The sequence below is a fragment of the Hyaena hyaena genome, unplaced genomic scaffold (assembly GCF_003009895.1).
Source record: "Hyaena hyaena isolate Hyena2069 unplaced genomic scaffold, ASM300989v1 scaffold_147, whole genome shotgun sequence".
Classification (NCBI taxonomy): domain Eukaryota; kingdom Metazoa; phylum Chordata; class Mammalia; order Carnivora; family Hyaenidae; genus Hyaena; species Hyaena hyaena.
The window spans coordinates 2,068,679-2,085,963 of NW_024080779.1; the positions used below are offsets into that span (position 1 = coordinate 2,068,679).

General features: G+C 35.3%; 1 protein-coding gene across 3 annotated transcripts in view; it reads right to left on the reverse strand.

The window, feature by feature from the left end:
- STAG2 (stromal antigen 2) overlaps nt 1-17,285 on the reverse strand; it is a 129,354-nt gene that overhangs the window by 67,000 nt on the left and 45,069 nt on the right. For all 3 annotated transcript variants that reach the window (XM_039238809.1, XM_039238812.1, XM_039238810.1), the window contains exons 2-4: nt 13,400-13,543; nt 9,190-9,268; nt 4,441-4,605 (exon numbers count right to left, since the gene is read on the reverse strand). In XM_039238809.1, coding sequence (XP_039094740.1) covers nt 4,441-4,605; nt 9,190-9,268; nt 13,400-13,443 — 288 coding nt within the window. In that variant the 5' untranslated portion in view covers nt 13,444-13,543. The remainder of the gene's footprint in view (nt 1-4,440; nt 4,606-9,189; nt 9,269-13,399; nt 13,544-17,285) is intronic.

Sequence of the window (17,285 nt, forward strand, 5' to 3'; positions counted from 1 at the left end):
TAAAAAGTATAATAAGATACCACTCACACCAACTAATATGGCTATAATAAAAAATACAGACAGTGACAAACGTTGGCAAAGATATGAGAAATGGAATGGTGAGAACAAATAATGGTGCTGCCACTTTGGAAAAATAGGTTGGCAGCTCTGCAAATGGTTAAAAAGTTACCATGATCCTGCAACTCAACTCCTAAGTATGCACTACCCAAGAGAAATGAAGACATATGTTCCAACAAAAACTTATACAGCAATACTTATAACAGCATTACTCACAATAGCCAAAAAATGGAAACAAACAAAATGCGCATCAAAAGATGAATGGATAAACAAAATAGAATATTATTTGGCAATAAAAAGGAATGCAGTTATGATACATACAATATGGATGAGCCTTGAAAACATTATGTTAAGTCAAAGGAACGACTCAAAAAGGACCATATATTGAACAGATCATATATATGAAATGCTCCAAAACGGTATTATTTATAAAAAGTCAATTAGTGATAGCCTAGATGTGGGACAGGTGAAGAGAAAGTGACTGCTAATAGGCACAAGGTTTCTATTCTTTAAAAGAATATTTTAAAATTAGGGGTGCCTCTGTGGCTCAGTTGGTTGAGCCTGACTTCAGCGTAGGTCATGATCCTGAGATTCACAGGTTAGAGCCATGCATCTGGCTCACTGCTGTCACCACAGAGCCCAGTTCAGATCCTCTGTCCACCTTTCCTTCTGTCCCTTCCCTGCTCATGCGCGTGCTCTCTCTCTCTCTCAAATTAAAAAAAATAAATTATTTTAGAATTAGACGGTAGTGATGGCTATAGAACTCTGCGAATATACTAAAAACCACTGAATTTACATTTTAAAGGGTGAATTTTATAGTCTGTGAGGTATGATGTTTCAACATTGTATTTTTTTATAAATAGGACAGAGCTAAAAAAATAAAAGCAACACTTTTTTCTTTGGGGAATAGAAGAGGAAACCACAAAGCTGATGAAAATTGTTTTTAAATAAACCAAGCTTTAAAAATTAGGATGAAAAATAAGAGCTAATCAAAAACAAAGTGTCACAGGGGAAAAACACTGAACTTATATACCAACAATATGAAACCTGGGTACAAAGTAAATGAATAAAATATATACAATTTGATGTACATTAAAGTAAAAAGGAATTTATCTCTAAGAATTACCTGGCTCAGAGACTGACAGATCTTCTACAATTTTACCTGATTTCTAGATTTCAGTCCTTTTCTGTATTTTACAACAGCTTAGGTATGTTAACTAAATCAATTTAACACATTTAAGATTATGCCCAAACATGATATAGTTAATACATGTCAAAAGACTATATTATGGGACTGTGAGATTTTTAAATACGGCCCAAAATGCTGGACACTGCTCTTCAATAAGAAATGGGGTCTATGTTCCCTTATCTAGGACTGGAGGCAGTAAAATGATGCTTCTAAAGGCAAGTCACTGAACACCATTCAACTGCACTGGGTACTTGGAGCACTAGAGAACTAGACACTCCTGCTCAGGATACTATCCAAAACCAGAAGCCATACTGTAAGAAACCCAAGCCATATGCAAGAACCATTTGTACATACTCCAGGTAACAGTTCCAGCTGTGCCCAGCCTTCTTCAGGTTACTCCAGACTAGACAGACACCAAACAGGAATAAAGAAGCTACCAGATGATTATAGTCCCTGTTTATGTAACCTCCAAGCATTAAAGCTGTCTCAGGTAAGGCCTCAGCCATCATGGATGGGAGCACAGACAATTTCATCCCTATTTTGTTCCATCTGAATTCTAGACCAACAGATTCATAAGCCTAATAAAATGATTGTTCTTTCAAATCACTAAGCTTGGAGTGATTTGTTATGCAGCAATAGCTAAGTGGAACAAGGGCTATTTTCATTAATAAAGATATAAAAATATTTAATGAAATCTTACAAAAAGATCACCACATCACATTAAAGGTTATTGAGAAAGATAAAATAAAATTTGTGCTAGGAATACAAGGCTGCTGTAATAAATACAAGCTAAGGCATTAAAATATTTTAAATTTTTCATCATCAAATAGCTTGCTAAGAATTTACTCAATAAGATTCAACATATATTATCTAATAGAACTAAGGATATATGCATGCATGATCCCTCCTTTTTATTTATTTTTTAAAAAAATTTTTAATGTTTATTTTTGAGACAGGGAGAGACAGAGTGCGAACAGGGAAGAGACAGAGAGAGAAAGGGAGACACAAAATCTGAAACAGGCTCCAGGCTGAGCTGTCAGCACAGAACCCAATGTGGGGCTTGAACCTATAAACCGGGAGATCATGACTTGAGCCGAAGTCAGACGCTTAACCGACTGAGCCGTCCAGGTGCCCCGATCCCTCCTTTTTTTTTTAAATATAAGAACTATTTGAAACCAACGATCAGTCTTGTCTTACTTTCACCTATAATTACTGCAATGGGTATATCCTGGGGATACAAAAAATGAATAATACACAGTCTCTGAACAAGAAATTAATAACCCAGAAGCATTTTCAGACATATGCGTACCTATAATACAATATACTAAGTGATATAATGGAAAGAGAAGTAAGAAATATATTCAAGGAAAGAAAGAGACAGAGCCCAAGAATGCTTTTCAAAAGAGTAACATGTGATTTAAGTCAATCTTCTGTGATATGGAAAGAAGGAAAGAAGGTTATTCCAGGCAAAGGGAAAAAACAAAAAGAAAGGTATGGGAGCATTGGGTAGGGTGGAGGCAGAGTACACACTATGGCTGGGGAAGAGCAAGCACACTATAAAAAAAAAAAAAAAATCTGGGCTGGAACTTTTAGATAAGGAAGAACTACTGGAAGCTTGTAAACAGGAGACTTCCTTGATCAAATTTTGTATTACCAAGATAACACAAGAGTACACAAAACAAACTAGAGGTAGAAGACAATTCAGGGAAATCAATGGAGAGATACTGTGGACATTCCTTTTAAGGGTGAAAACACTTTTAGAAACAAAACTAGCATAGAGGTACAATCTTAATATATGGCAAACCATAATAAACACAAAAATAAGGAAAATGTTCATTCTTTAAACACTGAGATACCATTAACAAAAAAATTATACAGCGAAATCCTCACATTTTTTTATTAAAAATTTTTGATGAGCCAAAAAGTTAAACAAAAACCCTACAGACCAGACAAAAATAGAACAGCCTAATTAGCTGTAGATATAAGTTGAGATTTCTGATGTTAACAAAAATGAAAGACACAAAAAAAAGATTAATGCATTTAACAGCTTAAAATGTTATAGAGAAAAAGTATAATATAAAAATAAAAAGGAAAGTAATGAAATACTATACATGATGTAACTGAGACAATTTATTCCTTTGATAAAATAAAACCAAAATGGGAACTACAGAGAGAGAGATAACTTTTTAAATTACAGAACGACTAAATAAACTATAGCACCATAATATAAGACATTATTTTTAAATATATCAAATGTATATATGAAATAGTCATTTAAAATATTAAAGAAGAAATAAAATCCACATCCTCATCACAACTATATAAAAAGCAAACCATATATGAATAAATGAAGGCAAATTCAAATTTAAAAACTCATGTTCCTCTGTATAACTGAGGATAGCTCAATTTCTATTACACATGTAAAAATGCTATTTGTCCTAGTTGATACTTAAAATTTATTTACAAAACCATACATATTCAGATAAGTCCATATTTATAAAGAAGAACTATATTTACTTTTTAATAACAAAAAGCTTAAGTGGCTAGTTCTCCAAATTAAATCCATGTGTACCTTTTTTTGGTTAAAATTAATTCTCCAAAAATTATCCCTTATCGCTTTTATAAATTAAATAATAACATTAAGCATGAATATTCTTTTGAGTATAGTGTATTCAATTTTTTAAAACGGTACAGGGTTAGCCTCCACTGTAAAGCCTAAATGCTTCTCCTGTCATAAAATCATGCAGAAGAGGCAAAATTAGGATGACTTGATATGGATATGACTCTCACTTTTTACTCTTCTGCTAAGAAACAGCACAAGTAATAAAATGTGTAATAGACAACAGTGATCAACATAATTCAATTCACTAAAGTGGACTGTGATTGTGTTAGGTCACTCAATCAAGAATTCTATATGGGCAAAGGACTTTCTATTTTAATAGTAGCCATATAAATTCAGGGAATATTAAAACCTCATGTAAAGAAAATAATGCAGTAGAAAATGACTCAAGACACAGCTTAAAGGTCTTATTTCTGAATAGACAGATCCCTAGTTCTCTAATGACTTTGTTGCTTTTTTTTAGTAAGCAGTGTTAGAAATTTTTTAAATGCAATTCAAAAACTCCGGTGTTTTACGTAACTTACTAAAGTTTAAAATGTACAAATAAAACTGGGAAGAACACAATAAACATTACCTGCATAGCACTCTTGCCCATTTTAACAACTTCAAACAACATCATGTTTTCCACTCCATTCTGTTGGTGATGACCATTCATTCGGTTTGGACCAGAAGGAGGTTTTCCTCCTCCATTTCCACTTTTGCCCTTTTCTCCTGGGCCCTTTTTGCCTTTTTTACAAGTCTGCATAAAAATACAAGTTGGGTAAGTAATACAGTATCCTTGAAAACTCAAAACACAGCTACAGCAGAAGCAGTTGAAAGGGTACATAATTATAACATGCCTAAACCTGACCTAAAGAGGAGTACCATACACATATGTTGAGAAAGCCTCTTTGTAGTATCAGTTTGTTTACTTACCTATCAGACACCTCACATGATGCTGTAGTTAGGAGCACAGTCTCTGCAGACTGACAGACTGCATGGGTCCAAATTCTTACTCCTATCAGCTGAGTGCTATCAGGCAAGTTACTTAACCACACTGCGCTGCAGATTTTCTCATTTGTAAAGTGAAGATAAAACTGTGCCTACTCACAGGGTTGCTGCTTTAGGGTGCAGACTGGAGTGGGCAGCAAGAATAACAAAACACTTTATTATCAAGTAAGTAGCTCATATTTAGTTCAAACTTTTAAATTCTGTCTATTGTTAGTCTTACAAACTCTTGCAGTGGACTGACAAAGGAATTCTAAAAAGGATGAATAGGTGCATCAACCTCATTCTTATTCTGGGTAAGTGAAGGCAAATTCAAATTTAAAAAATCATGTTCCTCTGTACAACTGGTGATAGCTCAACACTTATTTATCACGAAAATTCAGTTAATGAACACTAGGGAAATGAAGCCCCTTTATAAGGAAGCTGTCAATATTTGGGGGTGGGGGCTTCATAAATCAGTGAAAAGGCTGCCTACATGCCTCAGTTATAAAATACCTCCCACCGCCTTTATACCTTGTTATAGAAAAGCAAGTCATTCCCTAACTCAGAGTCCTCATTTCTAAAATGTCAGAGTTGTATTAAATCTTTAGATTAGAATAGATGATTTCTAGGTCTCTTTTCAACCTACACATTTCTATGATCTAGAGCAAGGATCGGCAAACTTTCTGTACAATACCAGACAGTAAATATTTCAGGCTTTGCAGGCCACATTCCATCTCTGTCACATGTTCTTTGTTTATTTTTATAACCCTTTAAAAATATAAAAGCCATTCTTAGCTCATGGGCAGTATTAAAACGGGTCGTAGTTTACAAAGCCCCAATCTACCGACAGGTCTACAAATGTATTTCTGCTGACAGCCTGTATGGGTCTATACTTTGTTCCATAGAGGGTCCTTCCTCCTTCCACAAGAGTCCAAAACCACCCTACTCTAACAACTACTTCAAACTCCTTGCTAACAAGTGAAATATATTACTTGTTAATTTACATTATTTTGCTAATGGATGCAGTCTTTGTGAAACTAAGTCATTAATTCCTAATTGTAGAATGAAAAGTGATTGTCCCCAGTAAAAGGAATTTCAGAGATAAGGGTGAAAGAAAAGATCAACTACAGAGAGTACACCAGAAAAGTATAAAATGTTAATGTTAATTAAACAGAACTACATATTTGCAATCTATCTATCATATGCTTCAATACTCCCTGTTGGTATAGAAAACTAATTAGTACAATTAAAATGGCTCAATGAATATGTTATGCTAGAAAACAACGTGCAAGGAATGATAACACAGGAAAGTATACAAGAAGTAAACATGCTAACCTGGGTACAATCTTCTAGATGAAAAACATCTCTAAAGACTATGAGCTAGCATACTGCAGTGGATTAAGAGCACCAACTTTTAACAGATGTGGGCTCAAATCCTTTAAGCACTGGACTTCTCTGGACCGTTTCCTATCTATAAAAATAAGGAAGATTTCTAATCCACAGGGCGGTTCAATTATTAAGTTAGTTAATAAATAGCATTATAAGCACAGTGCTTGGGACATACACAGTATAAGTGTCAAAACATAGTTTCCAGGGTGCCTGGGTGGCTCAGTCAGTTAAGAGTCTGACTCTTGATTTCAGCTCAAGTCAACATCTCATGGTTCGAGAGATCAATTCCCACATCAGACTCTGTGCTGACAGTGCAGAGTCGGCTTGGGACTCTCTCCTCCTCTCTCTGCCCCTTCCTCACTCGCGTGTATTCTCTGTCTCTGTCGGTCTCTCTCTCAAAATAAATAAACTTTAAAAAACACACAAGTTACTATTATTATTATAATAAATCTTTGACCAGACCCCTAACGCCTCACTCATAGCAGTGGCTGTATAAAGTTAAACTGTGGCACAAAAACTTCGGGGAGGCCTCTATTCAGATGCCACTGTGAGTCTTATACCAACTTGTAAATGAAATCAAAGTCAAAAGCAGATTTTTAGTTTTGCGAGGTGTTTGCAGAACATGAAAACATGGTTTTATAACGAATAAATCATAAACTACCCACTAGAATTATAGCTATCTTTGGATAGTCAGGAGTTAACGTTTTATTCATTCACACGTTTTCGGTTTCAAAACTTCTACTTTTTAACAGACTAAAAAAGCATATGAAATTATGAAACATGGATTATATGAACTCTAAAAATATATTCCAAGGACGAGTTAAATAAATTATATTCCATACATAAAATGTGATGCCCTGACACCATTAGAAATGGCAGGGAAAATTCATTGATAGGAAAGCTGCTGACAACATACTATTGAGTTTTAAAAGCAAATTAAGCAGTCTGCATAGTATAAATCCATTTAAGTAAAATTCTATGTGCATGCTTACAGACAGGTATATGTATAAAAGTATGTTCATCAAAATGTTTAAAGAATACAGTAACTCTGTATGGTAGGCTTATAGGGAATTTTTACTTTGTTCATTTTACATTCCTGTGTTATTTAGACTTTTAAGTAAATGTGTCATAAGAATATATAAATCCAAAATTCATTTTGGGAAAGAAAACGGTGAACAAAAACAAATCACCTTTTGTACACTGTATTCACACACATGCACAGGGCCGAATGTACTTTCCAAAACATCAAAATAATTCATTCATTCACCAAGTTATCCAGAGCCCTCAGGCTAACCACTCATATTCTAAACTTGCACTCTATTGACTCAGAACCTTTCTTTGTTAGTTTTTATCCTTGGCATTATTTATAAAGAGTGAAACTCTTGTCAACTGTAACCTGTTAGACCTAAAATGGTTACAGGTTACATGGGGGAGATTTTATTATTGCTTCGCTTCATATTTGACTACTCATGCATAAAGCCAACAAAATATCACATTGTACTTAGCTTACTGTGCTTTACCAAAGAAACTATGAGAAACAGAAACAACAAGTGGTGGCAAGGGTGTACAGAAAAAGGAGCCCTCGTGTACTATTGGTGGGAATGCAAACTGGTGCAGCCACTGTGGAAACCAGTATGGAAGTTCCTCAAAAAAATTAAAGCTAGAACCACCCTAGGATCCAGTAATCACACTAATGATTTGGGTATTTACCCAAAGAATACAAAAACACTAATTCAAAAGGATATATGCACCCTTATGTTTACTGCAGCATTATTTACAATAGCCAAATTATGGAAGCAGCACATCAACAGATGTCCATCAACAGACGAACGGATAAAGAAGATGTAGTGTGTATATATACAATGGAGTATTATTCAGTCACAGAAAAGAATGAAATCTTGCCATTTTTAACAACATGGATGGAGCTAGAGAATATAATGCTAAGTGAAATAAGTTAGTCAGACAAAGACAAATACCATATGATTGGACTCCTATATGGAATTTAAGAAACAACTGAACAAATGATAAAGGAGAGAGAAAAACCAAGAAATTAATTCTTCATAACTATAGAGAACAAACTGATGGTTACTACAGGGGTGGTAATGTGGAGAAGACAGGTGAAATAGGAGAAGGGGATTAAAGAGTACACTTACCATGATGAGCACTGAGTAATGTATAAAATTATTGAATCACTATATTGTACACCTAAAACTAATATAACACTGTATGTTAACTATACTGGAATTAAAATTAAAACCTTAATAAAATTTTTAAAAGAAAAAAGAAACAATGATGTGTTATTAATTTCAACTTTACAGTAGTGGAAATAGATAATCAAAAGATATTTGACCTAGGGGCACCTGGATGACTAAGTCAGTTAAGAGTCCAACTCTTGATTTTGGCTCAGGTCATGATCTCATTGTTCATGGATCAGGCCCCGCATCAGGCTCTGTGCCTGCTTGGGATTCTCATTCTCCCTCCCTCCATCTCTCTCTCTCTCTCTCTGCCCCTTCCCTGCTTGTTCTGTGTCTCTCTTTCTCACTCACTCAAAAAAAAAAAAAGATTATTTGAAGCCAAAGAAACCAATGTGTTCAGAAGACTTACCACACCAATCCGGGAAAAAAAGCATTTTTAAAAGAAGAGTATCTGATTGGGGCTCCTGGGTGGCTCAGTCAGTTAGGTGTCTGACTCTTGATTTAGGACCAGGTCATGATCTCACAGTTCATGAGTTCAAGCCCCGCATCAGACTCTGCACTCAACAGTACAGATCCTCCTTGGGACTCTCTCCCTGCCTTTCTCTCTCTCAATAAACAAACTTTTAAAGAAATAAAAGGGAATATCTGAGATACAACTAAAACTACATATATTTTATATGTATAAGTGTGTGTGTGTGTGTGTGTGTGTGTGTGTGTGTGTGTACAAATGAACTTAAGAATAAAAATAAAGTTACATAGTCTGTACATACCTTTCCTTTGCCTTGCTTTTGGTTTTTTCCTTCAATGTCTTCGAAATCTGTGTCAGAAGAAAAATGTGTTTCTGACTCCCTGTGAGAGAAAGATAAGCAATTATTTAAAACTTTCCTTATAGAGGCATCTGAGTGGCTCAGTTAAGTGTCTCAACTCTTGATCTTGGCTCAGGTCATGCAATCATGGTTCATGAGATCAAGCCCCACATTGGGCTCTGTGCTGAGAGCAGGGAACCTGCTTGGGATTCTCTCCTTCCCTCCATCTCTGCCCCTCCGACGTGCATATTCTCTCTCTCAAATAAACAAACTTGAAAAAAAAATTTAAACTTTCCTTAGAAATACAGGTGGAGTTTAGGGCGCCTGGCTGGCTCAGTCAGTTGAGCGTCTGACTTTGGCTCAAGTCATGATCTCACAGTTTGAGTTGGAGGCCAACATCAGGCTCAATGCTCTCAGTGCAGAGCCCGCTTCAGATCTTCTGTCCTGCTCTCTGCCTCTCCCTCACTTGCATGTTCTCTCTCAAAACTGAATAAAACTTTTTTTTAAAATATAGGTGGAGTTTCTAATTTTTGCCATATTTTCTAACAGAAAGGTTTGGTTAATTCTTTACAAGACTCCGTATTAGCATTAAATATAATTAAGATGCTTCCCCAAAACCTCATACCATAGCACATTACCAAACATAAAATTACATAATCAACTACAAAAACAATAATCTAAAACACAGATATCTAAACTTTTATTTTGTTAATTTTAACCAAAATATAAAAACAAAACCAGTGGCTCTCAAAATTTTAACCCTAGGACTTGTGTTCTATTGTAATAGCTGGTTTCATTTTCTGATTCAAACACCATGGTGCTCAGAAAAAAACTGCATTTTAACATTAAGAACTAGATGAACTTCATATTAGGGAATTTTAGGGAATTTAAAATTAAGGATCCTCTGACCACTCCTCTCTCACTCAAGAAATGTTTCTAAATCTAACTATACAAAACATGTGTTTCTGAAAGGTATGTATAAAACATTTTTACAAACTAAACCATCTGAAATACAAGTGTGCTAACTGATCAAAATCCTTTTTGAAATAAAGAGGTGGTCAGCTATACAGTCAGGAGAGCTGGTTCTAGTACTAAGAAACTGTGATCTTAGACAAGTGACAACCTCTCAATCTTCTCATCTACAAACAATGTACATGCAACAAAGAATTAAATCTCTGAAGTCTCTTCAATCTCCTCTAAGACATAAATCTATAATTCTAAAAAGTTGTCCTTTATATTGGAGAAGGTGGGGTGTTTTGTATTATCTGGATTTTCTTACATATGAGGAAGAAGATTAATTTAAATACACGTGTAATGCTTCATATAGATGTAAATATGGGTCTATCTGTCTAAATACTACTAACATAATCTCATTTAAACCTTAAGTCAAGGCGGGGCACCTGGGTGGCTCATTCGGATTTTAAGAGTAAGACTTTGTCTCAGGCCATGATCTCACAGGTTTGTGAGTTCGAGCCCTGCACTGGGCTCCAAGCTGACAACTCAGAGCCTGGAGCCTGCTTCGGATTCTGTGTCTCCCTCTCTCTATGCCCCTCCCCTCCTTGCACTCTGTACCTCTCTCAAAAATAAAACAAAACATTTTTAAAAATTTTTTAATAAAATAAAAATAAATGTTTAAGTGAAGGCATACTTAGAATTTTGGGTCATAATGGATTTTAGAATTGAGCCACACCCATAAAAGATAAAAGTTTTACCACTCCACATATGTAAACCTAGTACCAGTTTTCCTTAAAATAAATGCAATCAAAATTTAAAGCTATCTTTCTAAAGCTGGTCTTCTCTAACTAGATTTCTTTCATTTTTATTGCCACAATAACCAGTTGTCCAGAGGCTATGAGGTAGGAATACTTTATATACCTATAGTAATGGTTAAGGTGGTAACAGGGGGGAAAAATTACTATTTATAGTACTCAGCTACAAAGTAATTTAAACAATGTATTGAAAATAGTAGCAATTCTAACTATCTCCTGTAATGCTGTGAGGAAAGGGCTTATAATAAATACCATTTCCCAGAGTTAATGCACCAAAACCTAAATGACTACTGTAATATTAACCCTGAAACTCATGCCTATTACATCTTAAGAAGATTGTTATCATCAATATTCTCCCCACATACCAATATGGCCTTGCAAAAAATGTTTTTAAGGATCTGCTGTATATAAATAATACTTCTTTCTTCCCAAGACATTTGTGGGACACCAGCTCTCTTAGAGAGCTCAGTTACTGCAATAAGTCTGTAAATAATAAGTAGTCTGCACAATATTCCAATGGCCACAGAGTAATCACAGGCTCAGTTACACTCCTAATCCTCATCTCCAGGCTATCCCAACTAAAACAATGAGCCACTAGAGGTTTGATTACCTACTGGAAAACCTCATGAAGAAATCTGGAGTAATCAGGATAGGAGTCTAAAATATCCTCAACCAGAGAAGAAATTTTCTTGAAAGTATGTCTTTCTCCAGTGTTTTCCTCTGCTTTTAAGATCAAAAGAATACCACCACCACCTATCCTAGGCAAAATAACCTATGCTAGCATGTTTATGGAGCATACTAGGTTAACCTTTTAGTGGCTTGAAATTTCATGAGTCATCTATCATATGACTGAACCTTCCACTCCTTTCTCTTTACCCTGGCCCCCAACTCATACCCAACCAAATACTGTCTATTTTACCTCCACAACAATTCCCTCTTATCTATTATCCTATTTCAGTCCTCAATTACTTGAGATATTTTAATAGTCAATACTCTAGTTTATAATATAAAGTCTTAATTGGCTCCAATCTTAATTAACAATTTAAGAAATTTCCTAATTTTACAATAGTCAAACCAAAAATTATTTCTTTCTCAGACTATGCCATATCCTCCCCTCAAACAAAAACAAGAAATGTTCCTCAAGAATCTTAAAATAAAGTCACTAAACACTGGGATTAAAGCCACACTAAAAAGTATACTTTGAAATGTTGGCAACATCCCAGTAGCCCCCTGTAGTCTCCACTGAAAATAATAAAATTATTTCAAAAATGAAAACCTAGGAGTGCCTGGGTAGCTCCGTTGGTTGAGCATCTAATTCTTGATTTTGGCTCAGGTCATGATCCCAGGGTTGTGAGATGAAGCCCGGAGTCAGGCTCTACACAGAGCATGGAGCCTGTTTAAGATTCTCTCTCTGCTTACGTCTGCCCCTCTCCCCTGTTTGCAATTTCCCTCCCCTCTAAAATAAAATAAAAATGTGTAATTTTTATAAATAAATAAACATGAAAATCTACAAAGCATCAAAAGTAGATACTTACAACCATTATGTACAAAGATATCTATCTAATGTTTTCACAATTTTTTTACAGACAAATATTATTAGTTTATATTGTACTTTACCATTTTGTTTTCACAATTTTTGAGCAACCTATTTTCAAATCAAGTCTTATAAAGATTCCAACAGCAAATATTGTATGGTGTATATGTGTGTAAGGTTAAAGGGATCCAAAGGGAGTTTAAAGTTTCACTCTTCATTGAGGCACCTCATGAAACTGCAGCTTTGTATGAAAACTACTATTACATACAGTAGCTCAAATCCCTTCCTACATCAAATACTAAAAAATAACCAGAATAAAAGTTGAATAAGGAGTATAGGTAGCTTTTAGAATAAAGGGTAAAAGAAAATACCTATGCTGAAGTTGCTTTATGGACCAATAAGCATGTAATTTGTTTCTGGAAAAAAAATGGAGAGCATATCCTACCCTCCCAGATTTGTTTTAGCCTATTATCATTGGATTTTATAACAAAAATCTGATATTACACCCTAAATGCTATTATGTGGTATGGATTCCTTATGAATAAGAACACTGTACTTTTTAAGAATTACATGGCACTCCCTCAGAACAGTTGCTACTGTAAAACCAAGTACGAATTCAAAGAATCACATGGCAAAATAATAAACTGTACTGTATCTAAATTAAAAAATAAACTCAAAACCTAGTACAGAAAACCATGGAATTGCTGTTACAGAGACCAATGAGCCTTGATATAAACTGTTTCAAAGTATACATGCTTATCTTCTATCTTACATATTAGATCTTCTGAACTAACTTTAACTGAAATCAATATACTGTATTTCCCATTTTGCGGAAATTGCAAGTATTTAAAAATTTTCATAATATACTTACTGTAGTAGATTAAAATCAGTTGGTATTTCTGGAGCTGCTATCATTTCTTTATCATCTTCTGGAACACCTCAATGTCAGAAATATATTCATATATTTACGTGGGTAAAATGATGGTTTGCTTCTTTCTTCTAAGACAAACAATTCCTTTAAGGGAAGGGATGCCATATTTATTACAAACAAATAAAAAAATATTGGGAAGAATATCTATACTCAAAAACTAAATTTCCAGGGTGCCTGGCTGGCTCAGTCGGTAGAGCATGCAACTCTTCATCTCTAGGTTGTAAGTTAGGGTACAGAGATTAAAATCTTCAACAACAACAACAACAACAACCCCCCCCCACACACACACACACAACTAAATTTCCCAGTGCCTGCTACTGTCCTTTAGTAAATAAGGATTTTCCCCCTTGCATTTGACTGCTTTTTCTAGATGTGGATTTGTTATAAACAGATGTAGCCCCACCGTAGTAACAACAGTTACAAAGAAAAACTTATATTACAGACAATTATTTTTAAATTTTGTTATGATTCTCGCTCTTTGGTCTCGACCACAGAAACGAGATGATGAAGGGAATGTAATCATTTGTAAAGCATGGCAACAGATGCACACATTGTGCCACCACTCTGACTCTAAGGCCTACCGCCTTCAGAAGTCAGCCTGTGGTGAAGCACCTGGGTGGCTTAGTAGGTTAAGTGTCTGACTTCCGCCCAGGTCACAATACTGCGCTTCATGGATTTGAGCCCCATGGCAGGTTCTGTGCGGACAGCTCAGAGCCTGGAAGTCCGCTTCAGATTCTGTTTCTCCCTCTCTCTGGCTCTCCGCTGCTTGACTCTGTCTCTCTGTTTTCAAAAAATAAATATTTTACAAATAGTTTTAAAAAAAAAAAAAAGAAGAAGAAGAAGAAGAAGTAGTCAACCTGTGGCAAATATCTTGCCAAGGGGAAGAGAAAGTATAGCTGGAGTGCCAAGGCTAAAAAGATGAAACAACCCTGGGACTGGTCAAATGAGGCACCTAAAAATTGTATACTGCAGATTCCAGGATGGATTCCGTGAAGGAACACTTAAACCCAAGAGGGCAGATGCTGCAGCATCTGTTTCATCTTAAGGATTTCAATAATTAGTTACAAAATAAATGTTCTGGTTTAAACAATTAATTATAATTTGTTATGATTCTCTAGCCTGGCTTTAAAGAGACCTATGCACTAACTAGGAACAGAATTTGATTCTTACTGGTCCTAAAATCTTTATGACAAGCCGCCTAAAAATTCTACGTCTTTTTGCTGATAATGTACTGTACCATTAAAAGGTGCTAGGTAGGGATGCCTGACTGGCCCAGCCTGTAGAGCATGCAACTCTTTGATTTCGGGGTCATGAGTTCAAGCCCCATGTTAGGCATAGAGCCTACTTTAAAAAAAAAAAAAAAAAAAAAAAGGCAGGTTCTTCTATAATAAAAGAAATATACAGCCCAAAGTCTTGCTTATTAATAAATAACCATGTCATGATAATACCACACTGTGTTGAGCAGAGAAGGGGAAAAAAATGTTAGCTCTGATCTATTCCCTCAAGGAACTTACAATCAATTTAAACACCAATAATGTCACATAGACGGCAGATGATGCCATTTGTGACCAAAATAAGTTTAGTTTGGCCATACGAAGAATGTTATTTCTAGTTTTGAAGATCAAAGATACAGGTCCTAAATGAGAAAATGATCAAAAAGTAAATGATAAATCTGTAACAAAAAAAAGAGAAAATAGGCTGGGTCTGAAGCTCTTAATCTTGTGTATAACTTTTTTATAATTTTCTTACGTTTTTCTTTTATTTTCATGTGAATCTAGTACTTGATGGCCACCTAAGGAAAAAGTAGATAAGACTAAATATATCCAATTAATAATAAATGTTATGGGGCGCCTGGATGACTCAGTCTGTAAAACATCTAACTGTTGATTTCCGCTCAAGTCACGATCCCAGGGTTGTGAGATCGAGCCCCGCATTGAGCTCTGTGCTGAGCATGGAGCCTGCTTGGGATTTTCTCTCACTCTCTGCCCTTCCCCCCGCACATGCACACGCTTGCACTCTCTCTCTCCTCCCCAAAAATAATAATGTTAAAATATTGCATTCTGATTAACTTTTAATTATCTCTCCCAACAAATAAGACATTATATAAGAAACTGATAATTCAATTTCTCCATTAATTTTAAGATTTTTAAAAAATAATCTCTATACCCAATGTGGGGCTAAAACTCACAATCCTGAGATCAACAGTCACATGCTCTGCCAACTGAGCCAGCCAGGCGCCCCATTTTTCCCATAAATTTTAAGTCCCTAAAAATCACAAATGGCTAGTAATATTCAATTAATAGAAATTCAAAACACCGCATTTCCTAGCTCACTCTAAGATACTATTAACAGCAAATAATGAGGTTAACAGGAGAAACAAGAAGAATGAGTAATCCACAAATCAAGCCCTAAATAATCAGGGGCTGTCTCTACCACCACTTTGAGTTTATCTTTTTTTCTGAAGAGTACTCATATTGTAAAATCTTTATTTAGGTATGACTGTTAGTATGGTCTTCTCACTGCACTAAATCATGGTCCCAGGACTGTCGCCTCTAAAACCACTAAATTGCTAATCTGGTTTTATTGTTAATGTAACATAAGGAATTATCTAAGTAGCACATCAGAGCTCTGATGCTTGCCATCACATGTAGGATGCACTCTAGCCTCCAAAAAATGCTAACTGATTAAAAAAAAAAAAACTATTTCATAAAATACAATTCTGTTTTTTATAAAGGAGCTGGAGAAGTAGAGAACTAACAAGATCTAACCAACACATCAGGCAATCTAGATGGCAAGATGGAAATAAAGTGCTTGTTCTGTCTGCCTACCTGCAATGTCCTCAGCCCTCCCCCAAGCATTTTATAAAACCAAACTTGCTGCATTCCTTTAATACACAGTTTAAAAGTAATTCATAAATATATTTTCCTAAGGGACATAAAGAATGCATCAACTCTGAAAATCAGAGAACACCAAATAAAATAAGCATTGTATGATACACTTACCACATTCTTCTAAATAGCACAAATTTCTAGTGTACAAGTTTTGCCAGACCAAATTATACCGGTATATATCAGTGTATATATCAGTATATATGTATGTCTATATATATACATACACTGATATATACAGTATATATATAGATATATAGTATATATCTATATATATAGATAGATATATCAGTATACCAGGCTATACCACCATGGATTTGGTAATTAGAAACCACAGCAAACAGTAAGGAAAAATAGAATTTATTAAGATGTAAGTCTCTCCAACAAGTTGTATTTAAATTTTTTTTTAATGTTTATCTATTTTTGAGAGAGAGAGCATGAGCAGGGAAGGGGCAGAGAGAGAGACACACAATCTGAAGCAGGCTCCAGGCTCTGAGCCGTCAGCACAGCACAGAGCCAAATGCAGGACTCGAACTCCCAAACCATGAGATCATGACCTGAGCTGAAGCTAGATGGTTAACTGACTGAGCCACACAGGCACTCCTACAAGTTGTATTTTAAAAAGAAATACCATAACAAGGTCTAACAGATTTAGAAAAAATTATTAAACTGGCCAACTCCCTATCTTGGGTAAATACCTGTTCTAATAAGTTTCTAATTATTAGAAATCCATCCAACCAATTAAAGGTATCTATACCATGTGCCAAATGCAGTGCCGGGCCCTGGGGCACACAGTAGTGAACAGGAGAGACCCTTACCTTTTTGGAACTACCTGTACCAATAAACATAAAAATATAGTTCTACAAGAAGGTACCTACATATACTGCCACCTAATATTATTAAACAGAAATACCAAATTGCTTGTATCCGAGTTTTTG